Raw genomic sequence first — 27,866 nt, forward strand, 5'->3', positions numbered from 1 at the left:
ATTCTACTGCATATTACCTCGGGCAAGTGTTTTCTTTTATAGTCTCAAGTTGACTTATTCCTTGTGAGTGAATCTGGAGCCCATCGTGTGTCTGTTTGTGTTCCCTCCACCCATCATTTGGTAACTGGTGTTGGTTTGTTTACATCTCCATTACTTTGTGGTTTGGCAAAAGTTACTGACAGAGCAAGTACCAGACTTTAAAAAAAAAAGTAACCACTGAAGTCAATTTGTTTGACAATAACTCTTTCAAAGTAGTGCCCCAGCTTGGCCATAGACATGACTGAAATAAAAGAATATTTTATTCTAATCACAATAGCTAATGCAAATGAATGGTCCTGGAGATCTGGAGATTGCTCATGTTTCAGTCACACAGAGAAACAGGTTATACAAAAATAAAATATTTTCACATAATCATTAAACAATGGCATATGTTGCAACAGCAGTATTGCCTGCACAACACAATTAAACCCAAAATGCCTGATGAATTGTGGTGTGAAACTTGCAGTTTAAATTGGTTTTAAAATGAAAAATGTGTTTGATCAAAATAATAGTAAAAAGTATAAAGCTGTTGCTCACAAGTGAGTATGTCTTTGGTAGCATGTACCTTGCTGTTGCTAGATGTTTTAGGTGCCTATAGAGTGACATGAAGACATAGACACCATCTTGGCTTTCCTGTTCTTGACCCAGTAGAATATGCGACAGCTGGAGGGAGTAAGGGCTGCTGCACCTGCACTTGGCTAGAATTCATTTTCAGTTAAGTACAGTGGAGCAGCATGAAATGGAAATGTCTTGTTCAAAGATGCATCAGTCCAGCTGGTCAAGGAATTGAACCCATGACCTCATGATCATGAGCCAAACACCTTTACAACTAGGCTGTGTTCTTTCCCTCAAAAATAATGGCTTAAAATCTTCGCACAAGACCAGCAACTTCAAGAGGAGGTTGGTTGATATCATCAACCCCATCACTTGCCAAGTCTCTTATCAACTTCCAGAGGGATGAAAGGCAAAGTCAACCTCAGCAAGATTTGAATTCAGAACATAGCAAGTCAGGAAAAATGCTACTAAGCATTTTGTTCTATGTGCTAGCTCTACTAGTTCACAGCCTTCCTTCAATAAAAAATAATGAAGTGATACACTTCAAGCTCACTATTGCTGCTGTCTAGCTGTTTAATTAAGTTCATGTAAAATATGACATATCCACTCAGGTTCAGGGATTCAAAATTTATACAATTTCATGTTCTGTGGGAATTATTACACACATGCACCTAAATGGACATTTGCTATATATATATATATTAACTGATAAATAAATGTGTTTCTGTGTATGTTTGTGTATGTAAAATGTACATTTATATATTTCATCATCATTTTAACATCCACTTTTCTAAACTTACATGGATTGGATGGAGTTTATTAAAGCAGAATTTCTACAGCTGGATGCCCTTCCTCTCACCAACCTTCACCTCTTTTCAAGCAAGATAATATCTCCCCATGTCCAAACATGGTTTTGGAGAACATTGGAAATGAATGATACTGCTTGTATGATGGTGACACTCATTTAAAACTGTCATACTCTGCCCATAGTTTCATGAATGCTAAGTATAAAATAGATGTTTAAAAACTATGCTGAAACACTGATGAAAATTTTTACATGATATTTAACATTTTTCCCTGTCTTCTAGCTAAACCAATATTCACAGATAATCATGTAATCCCACTTGAGTCAACAGGCTATGGCACTTTATTTCCTACTCAGTGTCTGCTTTTATTTTCCTTAATCTTCATTGATTCATAGTAGCAGAGTTTAAACTAGTAAGCTATGAAAAAAAAAAAAGACATTTGAGTATTTTGACCTATTGCATTAAGTACTGCTGTCTCTTGGAAGGAAGATGGTGGTGGAAACATTCTATAGAATGCTTGCAAAAATTACATATTCTTACTACTAAACATTTGCAATTTCATTCTCAAATAGTCTCTTTCATGATGAAACACATGACATTTTAGTTGTTGAACAGTCCTCATGACTGATGGGGATGGCTGATGCACAATATATTGCAATGCTTTACACAAACACACACACACACACACACACATATAATCATTGTTTTAATGCTTACTTTTACATGTTTGCAAGTCAGACAGAATTTATGGAGGTATTTTGTCTACAACTACTTGCCCTTTTGCCCTTCCTGTCACCAACAACCCTCTCCTATTTCTAGGAAAGATATTTTTTTCCCTATAGCCAGACATATTTCAACACACACACACACACACACACCATTTCATTTTCCATCTATCAAATACACTCACAAGGCCAATAGAAGACATTTATCCAAGAAGCATGCTAAAAGACTGAACCTGAAAGCATGTGGTTGAGAAGCAAATGTATTAACCACACAGCCATGCTTGTGTGTGTGTGTGCGTGTTTGTGTATGCATGTGTGCACGCATGTGTAAAATGTATCTAGTGATAATGATAGATGTTGCTATTGAGAGATGTGTGGCTGTGTAGTAAGTAGCTTGCTTACCAACCATATGGTTCCAGATCCAGTCCCATTGCATGGCAACTTGGACAAATGTCTTCTACTATAGCCTTGGGTTGACCAAAGCCTTGTGAGTGGATTTGGTAGACAGAAACTGAAAGAAGCCCATCATATATGCATGTGTGTGTATGTTTGTACATCTGTGTTTTTCCCCCTACCATCACTGGTGTATTTTATATCCCTGTAACTTAGCGGTTTGGCAAAAGAGACCAATAGAATAAGTACTGGGCTTACAAAGAATAAGTCTGGTGGTCAATTTGTTCAACTAAATGTGCTGTTCCAGCATAGCTGCAGTCAAATGGCAAACAAGTAAAAGAGTAAAAGAGACAGATAAAAGGGACAATTATAATGATGATTTTTCTGTAGCTAAATCTTTGAATTTTAAAATCAGCAAAGCAGGTTATATTTGATAGGATATCTTGTTTTATGCTTTTGCTTTCTCTCTTGTGGCATCATGGGAATATGTTTTTTAGAAAATATGTTTTTGTTCATTTTCATGCTACTTTTTGCATATTTGTGAGAAAACTAAACTTTATATTACCTTAGTTTTTTTGGGGTTTTTTTTTTTCCTGTTACCATTACCTCATTAAATTCATATTTCCAATCCTTCTCACCAGATTTCTGTTTATATTTTGATATTGTACTTAATTTCAGGTTACGTTATAATACATTAGCTTTGCTGCCAAATTTATTATCCAAAATGTTTTGTTCTGCTCTACAAAAAAGATCAAAGTTCTTTTTTTTATTTTAATTCTTTTTGTAAGATTTTTCATCTCCCCCACCCTTTCTCATACAAACTCCATTTTATTTCGAGCTGTGTCAAGAATCCATTCACTAGTTTCCTTCTGTTACCATCTCCTAAAACATTAAATAACAGACCTGACAAATCTGTACTCAATTCTCTTTATTGTCTGAAAATTCCATTTCAGAAACTTGGTTTTTGTTTCATTTTATTTTTGCTCAGCTTTATCTTTTATTTTATTTTATTTTATTATTTTTTTTTTTGCTTTATACATTAGACTGTGACCATGCTGGGTCAACACCTTGAAGAATTTTAGTCAAATGAATCAACCCCAGTATTTATTTTTCTTAAGCCTTATCAAATACTTATTCTGTCAGTCTCTTTTGCTGAAGCACTAAGTTACAGGGCAAAAACACACAAACGCCAGTTGTCCAGCAGTGGTGGGGGACAAACACATACGCACAGACATAAAGCTATACAGATATATATATAATAGGCTTCTTTCAATTTCCACCTGCCAAATCTGCTCACAAGGCTTTGGTTGGCCCAAAGTTATCAAAGAAGATACTTCCCCAAGGTGTCGTGCAGGGGAACTGAACCTGGAATCATATGGTTGGGAAGCAAACTTCTTACCACATAGCCACACCTGTGCTTTAAAGGATGGTTTATTTGGAATCTTTCTCTATTTTAGCAAATAGCAGGTTTAAGAGTCAGGTCTGTACTTTCATTTTACTCTTTTTAACTCTTGATAACAACTTGCCCAAAACTGCCCTTCATTCTTCAATACTAGCTTCTTGTTCTAAAATGATCTAAATGATAACTTTCCATGAAAATTTCATGTTATTTTGTGTTCCAAACACCAGCTTAAAAATGACAAAACTATTTCAATAAAATTTTTGTTGTTTTCAAAATTAATTGAAACAAAGGCAGTACATTTCAACAGAAATATGCTAACAAAAGGGTTAAACCAATACTTCTGCAAGTAGTACTGCTAAAATTTTTGACGTGTGTGTTCTTTGCATTCATTTGTCCCTCTTCTAATTATTTCTCTCTGCTATGAGTAAAGACACAGGCATGGCTGTGTAGTTAAGAAGCTTACCTGCCAACCATATGGTCTTGAGTCCAATCTCACTCTATGACACCTTGGGTAGGTACTGTGACCCTGGGCCAACCAAAGCCTTGTGAGATATCAAGCTGCATATCATTTTAGTTGTAGTTGTACTGAGCAACCTTCACCACTCTCTGCTCAGCCATGATCAATCCAATCTATGAATGGCATTTCATTTTTTTTTATCATCAACATCATTGTCATCATCGTCATTTTAACATCCACTTTTCTATGCTTCCATGACTCAGATGGAACTTGTCGAGGCATATTTTCTGTAGGTGAGTCCCTTCCTGTTGCAGCCTTTACCTGTTTCCAGGCAAGACAATATTTCCTCTAAGATTTGACATGTTTTCATGAAATATTGGAAATGAATGGTACTGCTTTTCACTGTGACACTCATTTAAAACTATTACAGGAGTGACTGTGTGGTAAGTAGCTTGCTTACCAACCACATTGTTCTGGGTTCATTCCCACTGCATGGCACCTTGGGCAAGTGTCTTCTACTATAGCCTCGGGCCAACCAAAGCCTTGTGAGTGGATTTGGTAGACGGAAGCTGAAAGAAGCCCGTCGTATATATGTATATATATATGTATGTGTGTGTCTGTGTTTGTCCTCCCAACATCGCTTGACAACCAATGCTGGTGTGTTTACGTCCCTGTAACTTAGCGGTTCGGCAAAAGAGACCGATAGAATAAGTACTAGGAATCCAAAGAATAAGTCCTGGGGTCGATTTGCTCGACTAAAGGCGGTGCTCTAGCATGGCCACAGTCAAATGACTGAAACAAGTAAAAGAGAGATGTCACAGCAAGGAACCCCCACATATACACACACATACACACAATGAGCTTCTTTCAGTTTTCATGTACCAAATCCACCCATGCGGCTTTGGTCAGTCCAGGATTATATAAGTCATTTCCTCCAAGTTACCATGCAGTGTAACTAAAACTGAAACCATGTGGTTGGGAGACAAACTTCTTAACCATGCAGCTTGGAATACATTACATATTGGATCAATCTGTAAAATTTAATTTTATAAATACATTTTATAAAAATTTAAATTTTATAATTAGGTTATCAAAATAGTTGCTATTATCTACTTATTCTGAGTGATTCATTAGTTTAACAACAAGTATACATGGAATGCTTAAAAGTTCATAGAGAAACAAGCCATATTTAAAATTCACTGTTTCATTGCATGTGATAAATACAAAGAAAGGTTTGTGTAATGCCAACTGGGGTAGAATACAATAGAAATTTACTGATTGAGCCTTATTCATATTCATTTACTACACCTGCAAAATGGAAAGATAAACAAAACAAATTTCTATTTAAGCAGGATATGTATAATTTTTCTTTTTGTTTTTTACATCTATAATATATTATAATGACAGCTGAAATTACATGCCAGCTGGTTGGTTGGCTGGTTAGTTTTTCCAGTTACACTTTGTATCACAAAGAGAGAGAAAGAGTATAAGAGAGAGAGAGAGATAGTGTGAGTTAACATAAGAGGTACAAATGAGTAAATGAATCACACACACACACGCACGCACGCACGCACGCACGCACGCACACACACACACACACACACACACAGTGAGAAAGAATCGCAGGAACAGAGGAAGAGGAGAGAAAGTGTGTATATATAGACAGAGAGGGAGGGAGAAAAGCGGATTTTGTGTGTGTTGGTGGCTGGGTCAGCTTGCACAGTACGCTAAGAGTAATTTTCATTACAATTTTTTTTACTGATTTTTTAATATTTTATTTAATTTTGTAACATGCATACGCATGTACACAGATGCATACGCGCACACATGTACATGCACATACATACATACATACATACATACACATGTACATATATATCATGAACTAACTATTACTTTCTCAGATGCAGCACAGAATTTTGTCAGTGAACAGGTCGCGGTCTCAAAGCGACGAAAATATTTTGACAAATTAAATTTAAATGTTGAAGTGAATCTAACGGATTTTGTGTGTTATTTTAAATGGCTTATAAACACCTTCCACGCTGCAATTGTTTTCGTTCGAGCACACGATCTCAGATCAGGTCACTTGCTATGCAAGTGCATCTCCGTAAAATTATATGTTATTGTATGAATACCATATTTCCTAATATTATCCATGACAGCAAAAGAATACTTCGAATGTTACCCTTTAAAAGTCAAATAACACTCTAGTCTGTTTAAAATAACCAGTTCATTATGAAGTAAAACTCGAATAATGTTACTATACAAAACTCTTACTGTGCTCCAATCCTGCTATATTTTTGTATGTATATTTAATATAAATAATACAACCAGTTAGAAATAAACAGATATAATTCAGAATAGCCGGAAACAATATATTTGAAGTCTATTAACAGATTGTTTTTTTTTTTTCTCCTCTTTGGGTGTTTATTGAAAGCGTTTACAATAATTTCTTGTGTTCTTTTGTGCTATATTTTCAGTCCTTAGCAAACACATGAACTCACACACAGTGTACTTCTCAATTATTATTATTATTATTATTATTATCATTATTATTATTATTATTATTATTATTATTCTGCTGAAGTTGACGTTGCCTTTCATCCTTTGGCAGGGGGGGGGGCTCAATAAAATAAGTACCAGTTAAGTACTGGGGTCTATCCCCTCTCCATAAATTTCAGGTCGTGTGCCTTTAGTAGAAATTATTAATATTAAAGCGGCCAGCTGCCAGAATTGTTGGCATGAGTTCAAATTCCACAGTGGTTGACTTTGCCTTTGATCCATTCGGGGGTCAATAAGACAAGTACCAGTTGAACACTGGAGTCGATGTAATCAACCAGCCTCCCTTCTCCAAAATTGCTGGCCTTGTGCCAAAATTTGAAACTGCTATTATTGTTGTTGTATTGTGACTTTGAGAAAGCGCTTATAATTAATTCTCTTCTGTTTATTTGATAAATAAACGAAAGAATCAAAGATGCTTGCTAGTGGGTCCCATTTTTATGAGTGAATAGTTAGGGCACCCATCCTCTTCCTATATAATAAAACTCAAAGTAATACATGTAACTTTACTTAAGGTGTATATCTGTACATACCTATATATATATATATATATATATATATATATAGTACTTTCAGACAGTGGAGAAGTAGATGACCTACATTTTTAAATCAAGTGTCACAGTATTAGATGTGTTTTATGCAGGGTAAAAATGACAAGTGTCAAGCTAAGAAAGAGAATTGTAATTGTTTTTTGTTTTTTTTATTATAACAATTGCTACTTGTTTTAAAACGGGAATAAAATATAGAAAATTTTCACTATCGATAGCAGTATTTCACTCAGCTAAGTTCAAATCAGACATCCTCATCATTCTTTTTCTTCTTCTTCTTCTTCTCCTTCTCCTTCTCCTCCTCCTTCTTCTTCTTCTTCAGAAGACAACAAGTTAGAAGTTCAAGTTGGTATTGTGACTGAAGTACTATATTTTGGGTTTTGCACAGAGTATTATTCTAGAAAATGTCGGTCAAAACAAAAGAAAATTAGAAGTTTGTTTTAAAAGTAATTTTATAATAAGATGATAGTGTGATCTTAATATGACAGTAAAAAATGTTTGCTGTTATGTATATTTAGATATTATTATTAAGTCAGCAAGCTGGCAGAATGGTTAGCATGCTAGGTGAAATGCTTAACAGCATTTTGTTTGTCTTTATGTTCTGAGTTCAAATTCCACCGAAGTCAACTTTGTCTTTCATCCTTTCAGGGTCAATAAAACAAGTACTCATTGAGCACTGGGGTTGATGAAATCGACTAGTCCCCTACCCCAAAATTCCAGGCCTTGTGCTTTTAATAGAAAGGATTATTGGGAGGGATGTGTTCCACTCATCAGACAGTCCATCTGCTGTTAACAGCTGCTGAATGGAGGACTTGGCATACCATGGCTAATGATGTGCAGGAACATGCTGAAGCTGCAACATCTCCAGCATTTTCTTAATGGTGAGCGGGTGTGGTTACTGTCACACAGAATCTTCTGCAGCTTGTCTCATTAATATAGCTACAGTTCTGGATTAAGCATAGACTAAGAAAGGGCACTTGGCATCTGGAGTGTTGGCAAGTGCTCACAGCTTTCTGCCAGTCGGGCAATGTGGTCGGTGAACATTCCACTATGGAGTTCTATAGAGGATTAGTGGTAGGAAAGAACATCCTCAGGACATCAGGAGGGACCAGTTAGCTGGTCTTTTCCGGAGGACTTTCAGGCCAGGGCCTATGGATAACTTCCAGAAATCCCTAGCCTGGCAGTGCAAACTGGCCAGATCTGGCCTCTCACACCCACCCTACTGTGTCATTCTAAAAATAAACAATCACATCATCAAAATTTTGAAGCTTCAAAATATAGTATGATTAATTGAGAACAATGTGAATAAATAAGAATTTCATTTGACAGAGTAATCTGAATGCTAAAGAGTTAATTATTAAGAATTTAATAACGTCGTCCTGAATATATGTTAGAAGGAAAGATGGAATGGTAATGACTGGAGGTCCAAGAAATAGTCAGCAATAAATTTGTGTTACACTTGTTAGTTTGGTTAATTACATGCCACAGCTCTGCTTGACCAAAGCTGACCATTAACTAAACAGTAACAATTGTAAATTGTGGTCACTTTTAAATACATATATTCCACTAATCGCTATGCACCAAGAATTTCATTTCCATTCTACCCACACTTAACCCCCACCACCACCGTACATTCCTCTTCCCATCCCTTACACTGTGGGTGAATTACACAGTGATGTGGCACAAATGGTAGAATGCCAAACTAAGTGCTTTCCAGTATTTTGGTTCATTCCTCTACAACTCTCAATTTCAAGTTTCATGAGGGTCACTTTTGCCTTGCATTCCTCTAAAATCAGTATAATTAACACTAATCATACATTGTCATCAATTGAGTTAATTAACCCTTTTGATACCAATTGTACCTAAGACTCCTCCTGGTTCTATGACACAAACTTCCTGTTTTAAAGTGATCTGAACTAAAACCTTCCTTTCAATATTTTGTGCTAAATTATGTTTCAAACACCAGCTTGATAATGACAAAGTTATTTTACTAATTCTTTCATTATTTTCAAAATTAATTGAAACAATATATTTCAGCAGAATTATGGTAACAAAAAGATTAATGATTCCCCTTGTCCACATACACTCAAGGGAAATTCCCCTCAAAAACAATCGTCTACAAATGTCAATTTTATATTCAAGCACATGCAGCTAGAAGGGATGAGCTACTGAAAAGCTTTGCACCAAGGACACAACACGGAACTGATAACAAGATATACACACCCTTTAGTTCATAGGTCATTGCCGTAATCGTCTGGTCAGCTGGGAATTACTAAGTGTAATTTTTTAAAAAATTAAATTGGTAAAATTCAAAATTTAGTGCAGATATAACACTTGGTTGTCCACATGAAAAATCTTTCCCCTTTAAAAAGACTTAGTTGTTAGTATAGTGTGACACTTGTTGCTGTTGGTTGATTCTCTTACTTCATCTATATGCCTGTGTGAACAGGATTACTGAACTAGTTAAAGCAAAAAAAAACTTTTGTTCTCGTGATCTTAGCTTTTTAAATGCCAACTTCCTCTCGTTTGGGTTTATCACAGCACAGAATCAGGCAAACCAATTAATATTGCATTGCAGCTTCTAGTCCAGTTATACTCTGAGCTTTTGATTTTGATTGCTGTTGTTCTTTAAGTTCTAAGTCAGCCTTGAGTGGTCCTATATGGTCAAAGACATTCCAACTATGACCAACCTGCTTTTTTTTTTTTTTTTTTTGTTTACCCAGGACTAGATCGTGGGATGTGACTTAAAGGGACTTTAGCTGCTATTTCTAACAAATCAAGTGATAGTATGGATTGTCTTATCACATTATTTTCATTTTGATAAAGTTCACCCTTGTATATGGAATTTAGTACCATGTTTCCATGGTAGAACTAGTCAGAAACTGAAAATGGTATTATAGACACTAGCATAATATTTTTGCATCTTAGGTATAACATACATTGAGCTTTTAGCATTTAAACCAACTATATAATCCTGCCCAAATGTTCTACCTGTTCTATTTTCAAATCAGCCAAATCTGGCTTTTCACACCTACCCTACACTCTCTTTCAAGAAATAACCAATCACGTCATCAAATCTCAAAGCAACAAGATAATGCATGTTTAATTTAAAACAATGTGAATTAATAAGCATTTAAATTGACAGAGTAATCTGAATGCTAAAAGGTTAAAACTGCTCTCTCTCTCTCTCTCTCTCTCTCTCTCTCTCTCTCTCTCTCTCTCTCTCTCTCTCTCTCTCTCTCTCTCTCTCTCTCTCTCTATCATCCGTAGCCTTTATATGTATCACTTTCATTATGTGGTCTTCATGTCATATTCATTATACAGTATTCTCTCCCCATTGTTATATAGTAATTGTGTACAGTACATTTTACATTTTACATTTTTTCTTGGTTTCTAAGTTAATATTATGCTATTGTTCTTTTTTCCCCTTTTTGCTTTAATTATTTGCAAATATCTGAGATGAAACCCATTTTAATGTCACATTTATACTGTTTCAATCTACCAATCTTGAAATGTCATCAGGTGTCTTATACCTGGATATATACACTACCTAACTGAATTCTAAGAATCAATATTAATAAACGAAAGTTGTGGCTAATAGTTTGAAAGATTATAATTGCATTATTGTTGTTGTTTCAGTTATTTTTATCTTTTTCTGATTTTTCAAATGATTTTTAAATGAATTTTTTTTTAATTTATTTTCCAGGGTGATTCACTGAAATATTTTTTGGAGAATATTCTCAGAATAGGACAAAAGGTAAGTGTTTTTATTTATAAGTTCAAGTGTTTCTCAAATACCAAACAGTCTCTGTTCTTTTAGTTTAACATATATAGATGAGGGGCAAGGATGTGGGCAATAAAGTAAGAAAGAAGTAACATGTATGTATGTATGTATGAAAAAATGATACACCCCCTACTTAGTTAGGGACTTTTCCTTTGACTCATGGTTTACTTAGCAAACTTACTAGTGCTGTTGTGGCATTTGTTCTGGGTTTTTACATTCTGAGTTCAAATCCTGCTACAACCTAGTTAGGTGGTAGACTTAATCTATCACCCAGTTTAACACCACCACCTGGTCTTTGGGCTGCCTTTATTGGAGCCCACTCTTTTGCAAGTTTTCAGGTTAGGTTTCTGGTTTGAGCATAAGTTCCCCTCTCATCTTTCTGCCAGTCCTGGAGGCCCTCATAAGGGTTGTGGATATGACTGTCCACCCCTCAACTAAGTAATATAAAAACTGTGATACATCAAAAACAAACCAAACTCAAAAGGAACTCAGCAGTAATAAACTGGTCAATCATATATTTAAACCAGTGGCTCTCAATTAGGGTCTATATGACCCTTGTGGGTCCCTATAAGATGTTGTTGTTAAGGTTATACTTCTACAATACATACAATATTTTAACATTTTTTTTTTACACAATTCCTAATAATGTTTAATTATAAAAAAATATAATAGGATTTTTTTTAAACATCAAATGGATGTGAGGATCTATCTGAATAAAATAGGAATCAAAGGACCCCATAGGTAAAAAAATGGTTGAGAACCACTGATTTAAACCATTGCTACCACTTACCTAACAGAGGAACCTTGCACCAGATGCCTCTCAGCCTTCTTCGGTCTTGCCAATGACATACTCACAGCCACACGCCTCGACAAAATTTGTTACATCTGATACATAGGAAATGGTGAATCATAATACGTTTACTAATATTGTGAATAGCCACCAGGCTTGCCATTTGTAATTGAAACAATAACTCTTTAGCATTTAAACCAGCTGGATCCAGCCTCTTGCACCTACCCTACAATGTCATTGTAAACAGTAAATAATCACATCATAGAAATTTTGAAGCTACAAGATATTGCAGGATTAATTAAAAACAAAGTGAATGAATAAGCATTACATTTGACAAAGAAACTTCAATGTTAAAGGGTTAAATTAAAATGGGCATGTATGTGTCATACTTAATGTATATACGCTTTTGATAATAATCCAACTTAAGAACCTCTATCTGGTTGTTTGACATGCTAAACACAGCTGCTAAATCTCCTTCATATCACTCCCTACCATCTTTAAAAAAAATTGCAATAGTGCATTGAGTAATGTAGATCTAGAGACATTAAGTCTGAAAAAATTGGTGAAGTGATCATTGCTGGAATGTCCTTGGTCACAGGTCTGCTCAATCAGGGCTGACCTTGGACCTAACAACATCAACCCACCACCACCTTACTAATAAATCAACAACACTCTTACTCTTACAAATTCACTTTCAATCTAAGTCCCTTCGTTATTGACTTGAATAAAGGTTTTGTGTTTGACTGAGGTTTCAATCTTCCTTTTAATACCATAACACAGCACACTCTTCACAATTGAAGCTTTGTCAATTCAAGTCTACTATCAAAGGTGAATAAGAGTATATTCATCTTGAATAAAAATCATTTTTTTTTATACATATTACCTACTTTACCTGGTACCCATCACCACTACATTGTGTGTACAACAATCTGACTGCAGTATAATAGGACGGTTGTTATGATGACCTTGACCTACCTGGAATAGATTCCCAAAGCTGTTACAATCAATGTCAGATCTAATGTGCTAAATTTACTATATATTTCATATCCCTAATCCCCCACCCTCCACATTCCAAGCTTTTCTTACTTTATAAATATACATCAATGCGTATATTTATTCAAATAAATATGATTGATAAATGTTAAATATAGTGGTAAATTTTAACTGACTAAAGCAGTCGGGGTGCTTCTGTGTTGGAAAGTTAACATTGAAATTAACTGCCATCTAAAAAAAGCTATATTAAAAAATTATTTATACTACTTAACCTGTAATTTTTTAAAACATGTATTCATGAAAAAAAAACTCTGCCAAACTATTAAAAGTAAACAAAACAGTTTTAAAATAAGCACTTCCACCATGAATATTTATTCTATTTTTTCATTTTTTCAAAAAAAATTTTTTGAAATTTTTTGTTTTAAACACGATTATAATTACTTGAAGCAAGGAATTACAAATGCAAATAAAATAAAATATAAATGGTAATGGAATGTCTAAAACTGAAAATTAGTTGAAAATATAAGCTTTAAATAAAATTTGATATATAATAATATATTCAAGTATCATGATTTCCCCTCAAATATTGAACGTCTTTCAGAAAACCACACTTCACTCTTCAGAAGAAAATTGCTGGTTCTATATCACCAGGTTTCAGTATTTAAATCACTACCTAGGATGTGCCACCCAGGGTAGCCCTTCAGTTTTCCACCCCAACAAGAAAAATACATATTGCCTACAGTAGACCCATAAGTGGTGCCACCCAGGGCAAACCACCCCTTCTGCTCACCCACCCTCTAGCTACACTAATGATTCAAATAACTGTGACTTGTCACTAAGCAGTTTTTTAAAAACTTAACTCTTTCTAATCACCAAATAGCCTGTCTTTCTATTAACTTTCTATTAATTAATCAAACTTGTTGAGTAAAATACTGGCAACTTCATATTTGCATTTACTATGTTGTGTTATATTATAAGGAAGTTTTTATTGAGATTTTAATGTAAATATAAACAATTTACCCTGGGTGGTCTTAGATGGGTTGGTGTTAAAAGTTTTAAAGTGGAATACTGTAAATCATCCTCTGCATCTTTGGGTTGACTATGCTTTTTGTTGTTGCCTAAATGATTGTATTTGAAGGCTACATATTATGAAGAGAACAAAACTGGGTCACTTTCCCACCTGTTGTATTCAGTCTCATTTATTTTTTAGTACAGCATATACTGCTCCCTTTTGTATACCTGATGTTACTGCTACCTTAACCCTCAACATAGTCTTTTTGTATATTCATAGCCATTCACCCTTTAAACTTCCGTCTTTGTTCCTCTTTGGTTGACTAAATGAGACTGGTTCTAATATTGTTTGTTAGTCCTTTAACTTTCCATCTTTTTTGACTGGTTGAAATAATGGAATTGACTTTAAAAGGAAATAAAAAATGCAATGTCATGGTTTCAATTCCTGAACTGGGCAGTGCATTCATTTTTTAGCAAAACACTTCATTTCACTCAACTCTGAACAAGTTCCAACAACAGCTAGTAAGCTAACCCTGTGATGGACTTGCATCCCATTCAGGAGAGAGTGTTGTGATCTCAGTTGCTTTACCCTTTAGTATTTAAGCTGGCCAAAATATTCTACCTATTTTATGTTCAAACCAGCCAAATTTGATCTCTTACATCTACCCTACAACATCATCATCATCATCATCATCATCATCATCGTTTAACGTCCGCTTTCCATGCTAGCATGGGTTGGACGATTTGACTGAGGACTGGTGAAACCGGATGGCAACACCAGGCTCCAGTCTGATTTGGCAGAGTTTCTACAGCTGGATGCCCTTCCTAACGCCAACCACTCAGAGAGTGTAGTGGGTGCTTTTACGTGTCACCCGCACGAAAACGGCCACGCTCGAAATGGTGTCTTTTATGTGCCACCCGCACAAGCCAGTCCAGGGGCACTGGCAACGATCTCGCTCGAAAATCCTACAGGAGCCAGTCAGGTGGTACTGGCAACGGCCACGCTCAAAATGGTGCATCTCATGTGCCACCCGCACAAGAACCAGTCCAGGGGCACTGGCAACGATCTTACTTGGCTTGCCGGGTCTTCTCACGCACAGCACATTTCCAAAGGTCTCGGTCAGTAGTCATCGCCTCGGTGAGGCCCAATGTACGAAGGTCTTGCCTCACCACCTCAGCCCAGGTCTTCCTGGGCCTACCTCTTCCACGGGTTCCCTCAACTGTTAGGGTGTGGCACTTTTTCACGCAGCTATCCTCCTCCATTCTCACCACATGTCCATACCAGCGCAATCGTCTCTCTTGCACGCCACAACTGATGCTTCTAATGTTCAGCTTTTCTCTCAAGATACTTACACTCTGACGGGTATTCACATTGACATTACACATCCAATGGAGCATACTGGCTTCATTCCTTGCGAGCTTACGTATGTCCTCAGCAGTTACAGCCCATGTTTCACTGCCATGTAGCATGGTTGTTCGTACGCATGCGTCATACAGTCTGCCTTTTACTCTGAGTGAGAGTCCTTTTGTCGCCAGCAGGGGTAAGAGCTCTCTAAACTTTGCCCAGGCTATTCTTATTCTAGCAGGTACACTTTCAGCGCACCCACCCCCACTACTAACTTGGTCGCCCAGATAGCGGAAGCTATATTTTAAAAATAAACAATTGCATCATTGAAATCTTAAAGCTAATTCATGATTAATTCAAAACAATGTGCATTACATTTGGAAGAGTAATCTGAATGCTACAGGATTAAACACCATAGAAATTGGGTTAAGCTCTGGCTTTATGAGTCCTGGAGTTTATAACAAGTCTAAGTCTAAAGACAATCCTCTCTTTGTTACACTAGAGCAATGTTCATGAAAGCTTCCCTATAATAACCACATTTCTGTTGAAATATATCTTTATTTTAGTTAATTTTGTAAATAACAACAGATTTAGTAAAATACCTTCGTTCCTTATCAACCTAGTGTTTGAAATATAAATTAATATGAAATTTTAATGGAAGGTTTTAATTTAGATCACTTTTACCCTTTGTTACCAACTTGCCTGAGACCTCCTCTGGTTCTCAAACACAAACATCCTGTTTTAAAGTAATTTGCATTAAAATCTTCCATTAGTTACATGCTAGTTTAAGTTTCAAGCACCAGTTTAATAATAATAAAATTAATTGAAACAAAAGCAGAATCTGTTGTGTCTGGGGAGAGTCATTTTCTTTTGTGCCTTATAATTTAACACACTCACCAGTAAAATTTTCACTTATTTCTTATTTTTATTTTCCTAAAATTTTTGTTGCATCTTGCAACCTTTTCAATAGTCTTGACTATTGAAAAGGTTGCAAGCATTTGGGTTGCTAAAAGTAGCAACCCAAATGCTTTTAAATCAATCCCAGTACAGGATGGTCAAGAACCAAATGGAGGACAGCTTTTCAATCTTAGGATCATCCAGATTCCAAAAGGGTATAATGTGTCTGTGCAGAGCAAATTTAAACTGAGGTACAGGGGTCTCAGATGGACAGACAGAATTTCGCTTTTATTAAAATAGATTTTTCTTATTATTGCTGTATAATGATAGTAACTATTATTATTATTTTATTTCAGAGTTACATTCCATCAAAACTTGACATTCTGCTGGCAAGAAAGGCTACCAAAGGGATTGTTGAGCATCCAATAAAGATTTGCGGTGTTCCATTCCTCTTTGTTGATGTTGGTGGTCAAAGGTCACAGCGGCCCAAATGGTACAAGTGTTTCGACGATGTCACCTCCATTCTGTTCCTCGTATCCAGCAGCGAATTTGACCAAGTTCTTCAAGAAGATCGGATGACCAACAGGCTGGTCGAGTCCTGTGATATTTTTGAAACATTAGTGAATTATCCATTGTTTATTGGAATGGCATTTATTCTCTTTTTGAATAAAACTGATCTGCTGGAAGAGAAGGTCAAACAAATTAACATTAAGGACTACTTTTCAAATTTCAATAAGGACCCACATTCCCTTACAGACGTCCAGAGTTTTATACTGGACATGTTTGATAACAAAAGACGCGACAAGTCTGGACTACTCTATCACCATTTTACGACAGCAATTGATACAGAAAATATTCGATTCGTATTCGATTCTGTCAAGTCTAAAATCTTACAGGACAATCTTAAGTCTTTGATGCTACAATAGGAGGGTGGGATGGAAAAGCGAAAAAAAAAAAAAAAAAAAAAAAAAAAAAGGAAAACGGAACCTGCTGTAAATATTACATATAATTCTGTTTTGTTAAAACCCTATACTAATAATTATATATAAAAAATAGTACCAATGTCAATAGTGAAATCAATAAAGATGAACAAAAATATAGAGAGTTTGTGAGGAAAACTGGAATTCTAGCTCACAGTGATACCAATTTGATCTCTGGAATGAGACAGGCATGAAGTTGTGTGACCCTGTACTTTTTGTTGCATATTGAGATAGTCTTTGCATATCTAATCATATGAAATCAGGTAGATATAAGACTGCAAGCTTTATACATGTAGTGTGTGTGTGTGTATATGTGTATGTGTGTGTGTGTGTATATATATATATATATATATATATATATATATACACACACACACACACATATGTGTATATATGTAAATATATGTATATACATATGTATATATATATGTATATACGTATGTATGTATATATTTATGTACATATGTATGCATATGGAAGTATACTTATATACACACATACATATGTACCTATATATATATATATAATTATATACATATATATATATATATATATATATATATATGCATACATATATGTGTATATGTACATATATATGTATTTGTACATGTGTGTGTATATATATATGTATTACATATATATATTATATATATGTATTAATTTTTCTGTGACAGTGGATTTTCATCGATGAGTTCATGAACCTTGGTTCTTTTCCCTAAAACTATATATATGTATTATATATAGAGATATGTATTATATATGTATTATATATATATATATATTATATATCACTCTGGATACTTAAGGTCAGTATGTGATATTATACAGGCTGAGTGCTGGTTTCAACAGTTCACTTGTGAGAACAGCTTTGCTGATCATTTGAATTACACATTGACTACATGTCTGGAGTTGTGGTATCAATATATCTCATAAAGGCCTATAGATGTTGTGATCTACATGGTATAAGCATTGTAAATTTTATGCTGTTAAGTACAGAGCTGGAGGTGTTGTGAAAAATGCTTAGTGGTATTTTGTCCATTTCTACATTCTGAGTTCAAATTTCACTGAGGTCAACTTTGCCTTTCATCCTTTTGTGGGGTTAATTTAAGTACCAGTTGAGCACTAAGGTCAATATAATTGACTTACTCCTGTCCCCCAAAATTTCTGACCTTGTGCCAAAATTTGAAATCATCATTATTATTATTTTTATTATTATTATTAAGGTGGCGAGCTGGCATAATCGTTAGCACGCTGGATGAAATGCTTAGCGATATTTTGCTCGACACTATGTTTTGAGTTCAAATTCTGCTGAGGTCAACTCTGCCTTTCATCCCTTCAGGGTCAATAAATTAAGTACCAGTGAAACACTGGGTCGATGTAATTGACTAGCCCCCTCCTCCAATATTTCAGACATCATGCCTATAATAGAATGGATTATTATTATTATTATTTGATGTTAGGAAGGGCATCCAGCTGTAGAAACTCTGCCAAATCAGATTGGAGCCTGGTGTAGCCATCTGGTTCACCAGTCCTCAGTCAAATCGTCCAACCCATGCTATCATGGAAAGCAGACATTAAACGATGATGATGATGATTATTATTATTGTTAAGGTATATCATTTACATTAGTTGAGTGATTTGATCTTACCTTTCATTTTATAAACATTAGTCAAACATTGGCTTAATTAAATCATTCAATCACTTTCTTTCTCTCACAGATTATGACCTCATACAATGGTTAGAAACTATCATTTCTATGTTTGTTAGTAGGATGCTATGAAAACTTGTAAAACAGAGATCAATCAACTATCCTATGCAACAGTTGGTAGTCACAAAATGTGCCTCTCTGATGTGCAGGGTTTCTTCATGCCTTAAACATCTTAAAATAAAATAGATTTAAATTAAAGTAAAAATCGGAAATGAAATTAATTAACAAATGAATGAAACTGTTTAACAACGAATGATGACTGACTTGAATGAGTAATTGATCAGTGAACACAATTACTGAATGACTGGTGATAAGTGCCTTATTGTAATATTTAAGAATTAATCTTGCAGTTTAGAATCTTCTACTGGAATGTTTTGCCAAGTTTACAAAGAGCACCATTGTTTCTCTACAGCTTCCACTTTCAACTTTGCTGTCTCCCTTCTTTGTCTGTTACTTTTTACCCTTTTGATATCAACCTGTCTGAGACCACCCCTGGTTCTAGGATACAAACTTGCTGTTTTAAAGTGATCTAAAATGAAACCTTCCATCAAAATTTCATGTTGATTTATGTTCCAAACACCAGCTTAAATAATGAAATTAATCAAAACGAAGGCAGTGTATTTCAATGGAAATACAGTAATGAAAGGATTAAAGAAAGGGGTTACAAAGGATCACAATGTTTGTACAGTAATATATATATATTTTTAATTAATTTTTTTATTGGAAATGTTTGTAAAATAATGTTAAATATCTTGTTTTCTTCTTTAAACAGTTGCTTTTTTCCGTTTTTTTTTATGCTTTCCTGTTGTTACAATTAATAAGATAATGAGAGTAAATTTGACAACTCCCATAAAGCAACCACAGTAAGATAATGCAGTAAAATTATTGTGGGTTCATTATCTTTATCATCTGTCCTTGTCATCATTATCACCATCAAACTTGTGTAATCTATAGCAAAACGATGAAAACATTATAGCAAAATGCTACCAGAGCTGATCTTTTCTTTTCTCACCTTCAATATTACTTAACACTTTAGCCTTTAAATCGGCCATATCCAGCCCCGACATCTTACATATTTTACATTCAAACCACCCAGATCTGGCCTTTCACACATAACTTACAATGCCATTCTAATAGTAAAAAATCACATCATTAGGATCTTGAAGTTTCGAGATAATGCACGATTAATTTAAAACAGTGTGAATAAATAAGTATTACATTTGACAAAGTAACTGGAGTGCCAGAAGGTTAAATACTTGTAATATACTGAGGTTAATTTGATCAATTATCCTATTCCTTTCATAATAATTTACCGATCACATTAAAAAGAAAAAAAAACATTCACCATGTTGCTCTAAATAAGAGCATCATAATCACAATATCATAAATAAGATCAACATGGCTATAGTGTACATGTGTATGTGCTGGCATGACTATGAAGTTAAGAAATTCACTTCAGTACCTTGTGATTATGAGTTCAATCTCACTACATGAATGTTGTTAGCTAATGTTCCAAAGCCACATGTCAAGTAATAACTTGTGAGAGAAATTGGTGGACAGAAACTGAAGAAGCTTGTCATATTAGCGTGTGTTTGGTGAAGGTGTTTCTCCTTGTCATTGCATGCTCACTGACTAAATAAATTAACAGCCTTGCTAGCAATACATGTAGATTTTTTTCAACATCTTGCATGATCTTTGTAAACAGAAATGTTCTTTGTAACTGTGTCCAGGTTGTTCATTGTTCAACAGGCAAGGAAATTACAACCATGCTTAGAAACAAGTAAGGGTTGGTGACTGGAAAAGCATCTAGCCATAGAAAATCTGCTTCAGCAAATTCAGTCCGACCAATGTAGGCATGATAACATGGATGTTAAAATGATGGTGATGATTTATCATAATCAGTGACAGGGCTTGCAGTCTCACATTGGCACAATAGAATGCCATCCTTCTCTTTGTAACCATGAAGCACACCTTCATTGTACAGTTTTTGTGGAATTCATTGTGAGTGTTTGGGGATAGTGCCATTTAGTTCTCTGTCCTAAATATCTTTCTTTTCTTGGTTTTTTGGGTCTTTTATTTTGCAAAGATTTACATGTTGATACAAGGAATTTCTGTTGCTCCAGTCCATTAAGCACTAAATGGGTAACACTGCAACAGAATAGTCTTCCAATCAGGGGGAATGTTGGACTGCTTGCCTAGCCAGCAGGGTGGCATCATATGAAGAATAAACAATATGAAGCATATTGTGATACTATGATATACACATAAGAGGAGATATATATATATATATATATATAAAACTGATATATAAGCATCAAAAAATAAACCCACAGTAATTAAGAACTCAATAACATGTCTTTGAACTCCAACCCATTATTACATTTCAGCAAATGCAAGTGGAATCAACTTACATGTATGTACTTAATCAGCTAAAATGATCTCTAAGAGTGACATATTAAGAAAAGCATAAATTTTACATATAGTTCTTACTTTGCATTCAATAGCTGTTTCATTTAGGTAAATACCCTCAAATCTATAATGACATAATTGATACATAATTTAGATTAAATTATATATCACAGTTATAAAATTACATATTTGATGGCATTTATCTTAATGAAACACTTTTAAATACAATTAAAATATGAAATATATCTGAAATTTATGCCTTTCTGATATATATTTGTTTATTTCTGGCACTAACATAAAAATGCTCAATACAATTTTGAGTTAGAAGTGTAGAGCAACTGAAATATGTTTAGCTAAGTATAAGATACTCAGGGATTATACCACTGAGGTACAGTTTCATTTAATCAACCCGTCAGACAGCTATAAACATAAAAAAAATCCTCATCATTCACCACCTGTCATAATCTTAAATAAAAGAACTGAACCAATTTCAGTATGCCAACATGTGCTTAAATTCTTTTCAAAGAAAATTCCTGATGTGTGTGGTCAATTGAAGGAACTGTTATCTGTGATGTAATCTCAGTTTGTCTTGCACAATTGTGTATATGTGTTTGCTTATGTACAAGATAAATAGGAAATGCATGTGTGGAGACGTGTGATCTGGTGCTTAGAATGTTGTTGTGATTGAATTCCCAGATCAAACAATGTGTTGCCTTCTTAAGCAAAGCACTTCTTTTTATGTTCAGCTGAAAGTGCATACCAATTACTGCAGCCTTCTCTCTCTCATCGTCACATCATGGATTTTCAGTTAGGTTGAGACAGAAGAGTCAAAAAGATGTCTACACCCACTCATGATTACATAGGTACCTAAAATAGAGGAAGCATGGTATATATTACGAAGCCTTACATGTGAGTGATGCATACATTTATGTATAAACATCATAAAATATAGGCATGGTATTTAAGAGCTTAATTGTTGACACATCATTAAACTCCAAAATATTATTACAATGCAATGAACTAGCATGTGTGTACAGAGTTCGCTAAAATGATAGTTGAGAGCAACATGTTTAGAACTAGCAGAAATATCCAGCGTTGCCTGGATTAAAGAAAATAATGATATTCGAAAATGCCTTTTAGATCTCTAACATGACACATGGATTATGCAGTTCTCAACAGTAATTAGCTGAGGTACAAACTATTAATGTCAATAACATATTTTGTCCAATGTTCTCACTGTTAAAATTGTTAAAAAAAACAGGTAGTTCTTTGTCTTTGCAATCACCTTCAATTGTCAGTACTTATTTGAAACACATTGAACCTGAAAATGTATAAACTTGAGAAGAACCAGCCTGCAAGCACTCCTCTCCTGTTAAAAAGTACATCAACTCCATGCAAAATACATTTAAATGAGCATTCATTATAATGGCATTCCCACATGCATTCTTTTCAAGTAATTTCGATGTTACACTCGCTTGCCCTAAGCCTTATTGCACGCAAATGGAGAAAACGTTCACTGCGTATATATCGATCGCTGTATGCCAGCGTCTAACAGCTTTGGCTTTTTAATGCACAAAAAATTGAAATTTTTTTTCTGTGCCTCTGATTAAAATTTTCGAAAAACAAACCCAGCCACATTACTTGGAAAAAAATAATCTTTATTGTGCTGGTTTTTCGTAAAATTTTGCACATGAGAAAGGCAACAAAATCGCCCCTCCCCACTTTGAATGGGATATTCCTATCTTAAAAAGTAATAATCGATTATCTCGGTAACCATGGGAGTTGGAGGGCAATAAAAATCTCCTGAACATGAGCGGACCATGCTGCCGCTCTGTGCTGAATTTCACGCGATTCCACTGCACCGTTCTCGAGTGAATCTGCCGACACTCAATCAATCAATCAAGCAATCAAGAACACTGCACTTTATAGTATAGATAATAAATAGCATAAAAGCATTATTTATGTTTAATGAATTATGAAATCATATAAAATGCATCCTTTCCTTTTCTCTCTATCTATCTATACACACGCACACACACACAACTATCAACACCCTCACCAGCATCATTGAACACCCACTTTTCTGTGAAGTAAAGTTTCTATAGTTGAATATCCTTCCTATCAACGACCTTACATTTCCAAGCAAAATATTTCCTTGTGGCCATTTTTTTTTTTCACAGAAAACTGGAAACAAACAACAACTGCTTGTATAACAGTGACACTTGTTTAACTACCATCATGTGATGATAGGACATGGATAGAAACATACTCACACTTATAAATGACAAGCTTCTTTCAGTTTCTTTTTAGCAAAGCCTCTCATAATGCTTTGGTCAGCTTGGGGCTTTAGTAGAAGACACTTGCCAAGGTGTCACACAGTGGGACTGAACCCACAGCACTGTGGATGCTATAGCCCATCCATGTTAATGTTAATCACTGAGTTATTGTTTGATATCTTTAGGATATACACTAGTTCATTAAATGTTGAATTTTAATTAGGTTGTTCAGTCAAATACCTTTCATAACCTTATAGAACTTAATTCATATAATGATGAACCAAGTATCTATAGTTCCAGTTTTATAAACTGATCCAGTATATTTACCCTAATCCTTGCTGCAATGTTTCAAACCATAGATTACTTAAGCAGTATTTTATTCACTCAGTTGATTGAACGCAAACTTACCTGCTCATCATATCTCATCTACCACCATCTTATCTCCTTTTCCCACTGGCATAGCGATGTATCACCTCTACAGCACGACACTTGTTCCTATCCAGCTATCATACTCTTACCTCTCAGCACACTACACCCACTCCCAATCAAGGTCTTGTCTTGCAAGTTACTTGGTGACCTCACTTGTATCAATGCCACAAAAAAAGCACTCAGTACATTGTGTAAAGTGTTTGACATTAGGAAAAGCACTCGGCTATAAAAACCATTCTAAAACAGATGTTGGACCTTGATGCTGTTGAAATCCTATTAAACCATCCAACCCATGCCAGCATGGAATATGGACAATAAATCATGATGATGATGATGGTCAGTCAGTCATCACTCCTAAAATAAAATAGTTCTTAATATAAACACAAGAAAAACTTGTTTGGAATTTACTTTTCTTTTGCTTCCAAAAGTCTTGAAATTCTTACAGGCCTCAATGCGAACAATTATTCTTTCCAGTTAATCCTGCCAAGATCAAATTTATATTATCAACTCCTTCCAAGGATCAATGAAATAAAGAACCAGTCAAGTACTGAGATAGATTTAATTTGACCAAAGCCCACTTGCTACCATTGCTAACTTTGAGCCTATAGGTCATAAATAAACATGAGAAAGTTTTGAAAGATCTATATTGTTGTTATATTGTTAACTCTTATGTTAACAAAAAGTATTGTCCCTACAATTTGCGGTCAAGTAGTACCAGTGACCATACAAAGATATGCTGACGAGTTATGACTTCTAAAGTACATACTTGATTTTTTTTATCAAGGGCCTGATTTTTGCAAGAGATTTACCAATCATTCAAAAGTGGAGCATAGATTTTCCAATCTGCTATCCTTATCTCTCATCTGTCACAGTCCATGTTTCTTTGCTTGCACAAGTCAAATAGAATTTCTTGAAGCAAATTTTCTATGGCTGGATACCATTCTTGTCACCAACCCTTGCCTGTCACCATCACCAGACATGTTTCCTTGGAAGATTGTAAACGAAGTGATACTTGTTTACAACTGTTGTGTAATACCAAGACAAGAAAACTCTCTCACACACACATGTATTGTACTTAGTTTTACTTGCTGCATTTTCACCCAGGGTGGGTTGATCTGGCTGTAACCAACAAGTTCACCACATCTCTCACAAATGCTGATCACATCCAACAATCAGCTGCAGTCATAGCCAGCAGGAAAAATAATGCTTCTGCCTGCAACCCAAAACAGATGGCCCACTGGGAGAGCAAGTGTGTTGGAGAGCTTGGACGCCCTAGCCATCATTTGCTATTCAGTCCATGTTTGGAGTTTCAGTGGAAATACAAGTTCACATTTGGTTATATGCATACACACTTTGGGTAGTGTAATCTGTAGCAGGTCATCTTGCCGTAGATTGTTGACCATTACAAAGAATTTGCTGACCATGTTACCACCAATTATCAGAGTATACATAACCTGGGTTTGCAGTGGGTTCTAGAAACATACATTAACAAAAGCTTAGGGGTGCCTTATTCCCAGTGGTCATCAAGCATGCCCAGTACCAACTTGGAATTTCTGAGGCCCATGTTATTACTAAATAGTTGTTGAACCTATAAGTTCATCTGTCCTTTTGACAGGTCTTATATTTAGTCCTGCTGAGATTTTAGCAACCCTTCTCACCAGGCAAGGGTGCCACTTTAAGTCACTGACAACCCAACCATGCAACAGATGGTACTGGGTTCCATGTTACCCATAAGCACTCATTAGAGTGTATGTGTATGTTAGATTTAACATACACATATGCCAAAGGCATTTTTTAATTTTTGTGTACCAAATCCATTCAGTGGGACTGAACTGAAAACCTCATGGTTGAGAAAGAAGCAAACTTCTTGACCACAACAGCCTCTATAAATCTAAGTTAACTATTCTTCTGCATCTGTAGGTACAGATCTGGGCAAGAATTTTTTCGTTGAAGACTAGTGGTAGTCTATGCATGCAAGTCTCAATCCTTGCCAAAGAAAACGCTGCCACTTTGAGCCTGATACAGCTTGGCGCCAATATTATCACAGGTGTTGCAGTCAGAATACAAAGATCCGGAATACATATTGTATGGCTTTTTGTCCCACCTAGTAACTGTTCTTCCTCCAGTCCACTGCCATCAGTCTTGACCAAATCAACTTTGCCATTCAGCCTTTCAAGGTTAAATAAAATAACCAGTCCAAAATGGTGGTTTTACAGAATTGTTAAAGCATTGGACAAAATGTTCTTTGACAGCATTCCAAGTTGAAATTCCCTCTTCTTTCATGGCTTAGGCTGTCTGAATACCAGGTGGCAGATGAAAGCACAGAGCATTCAAGTCTTGTATAGTAAATGATGACAACGGATTTGTATATATTACTCTTTACATTTTTATGTGGCCATGCTTAAGCACCACCTTTAGTCGAGCAAATCAACCTATAGTAGAAGACACTTGCCCAAGGTGCCATGCAGTGGGACTGAACCTGAAGCCATGTGGTTCATAAGCAAGCTACTTACCACACAGCCACTCCTACGCATATATATATATATATAGCATGAAGTTCATTCCTATTCTTTAAATTACCATCTAAAAAGTAATAACTTCATGATTTCAAAAATAGCTCTAATTGCTTCAGATGAAGATGACCATCTTTAATGTAGTTGAACAACCAATCCCAATTAGTCAGGATTCCCTGTACAGGTTGCACTGTTCATCCTTTCAATCACTGAATACAAAACATGGCTCACAAGACTTCTGTTCAGGTGGTTTTCCTGAGTCACTATTTCACCCTTGTACGCTAATTCATCGCAAGGTTATCTATTTACAACTGAGTGGAATGCATCAATGTGAAATGAAATGTTTTACTCAATAACGCAATGCACAGGCAATCTGGTAATTGAAACCACTAGATCATGCACCTCTTCTACTTGGTAACCTCCAAAGACAACTGTGTCCATGTTATTGGAAAGATCCTCTTCAAGTGAACTTCATTTTCCATAATAATCAACAGCCAACATTTGTTACTTGTAAAGAATTTATATGTATGTATATATATTCCAACCCATGCCAAGATGGAAGACATGTTAAATGATGATAATATATGTGTGTGTGTCTGTGTATCTATATATATATACACACACACACACACACACACAAATGCGCATACATGCTTGCATACTGACACACATACACTTTAAATAATCACATCCTTTTTACATGGCACCATCACCAACAGGGTCACTAGGTATGTTACAAGATAAAAATCCCTCACTTGGAAGTGGGGGAGTAATATTGAGGCAGGGTGGCTTTGTGCCAGTTGAGAGATTAAAGGTATAGAGAGGCAGATATAAGCATCTTACTGTAGAGCAGATAGATGGATACCCCAGTTGGAAAAGAAAGGAGAGTGGGTTAGAAAGTAGGATAAAGAGAGTGATAGTGGTAAATGTGATTGGTGCAGGTAGAAAGGCTGGGGAAGATAATAGGAAATGAAAGTGGAGGAAGAGAGGTAACAGAGAAGGCTGGGGGATGTAGTATGTGCGAACTCTTGTTGGGTGATAGAGATGTGTTGGGTGTTTGGGGATGAAATATATATATAAAACAACATAGGCCAATGCTTGTATATCAAATATCCTACAAACAAAAGTTAATGTAATAAAATTATCTCTTCCTCTTGAGGATGTGCCACTATTACCCACCCACTGGTAAATGAGGCCAGATCCATCTAAGTAGGGAAAATATTTTCAAGAACAAAGATTTTTCCAAA

At 35.4% G+C, this 27,866-nt stretch overlaps 1 protein-coding gene across 2 annotated transcripts in view; it reads left to right on the top strand.

The window, feature by feature from the left end:
* LOC106868043 (guanine nucleotide-binding protein subunit alpha-13) overlaps positions 1–19,897 on the top strand; it is a 122,719-nt gene extending 102,822 nt beyond the window's left edge. For both annotated transcript variants that reach the window (XM_089357677.1, XM_089357678.1), the window contains 2 exons: positions 11,191–11,241; positions 16,661–19,897. In XM_089357677.1, the coding sequence (XP_089213803.1) occupies positions 11,191–11,241; positions 16,661–17,230 (621 nt within the window). In that variant the 3' untranslated portion in view covers positions 17,231–19,897. The remainder of the gene's footprint in view (positions 1–11,190; positions 11,242–16,660) is intronic.
* Positions 19,898–27,866: the final 7,969 nt, after the last annotated feature.

Source organism: Octopus bimaculoides, chromosome 9 (assembly GCF_046866305.1).
Source record: "Octopus bimaculoides isolate indiv1 chromosome 9, ASM4686630v1, whole genome shotgun sequence".
Classification (NCBI taxonomy): Eukaryota; Metazoa; Mollusca; class Cephalopoda; order Octopoda; family Octopodidae; genus Octopus; species Octopus bimaculoides.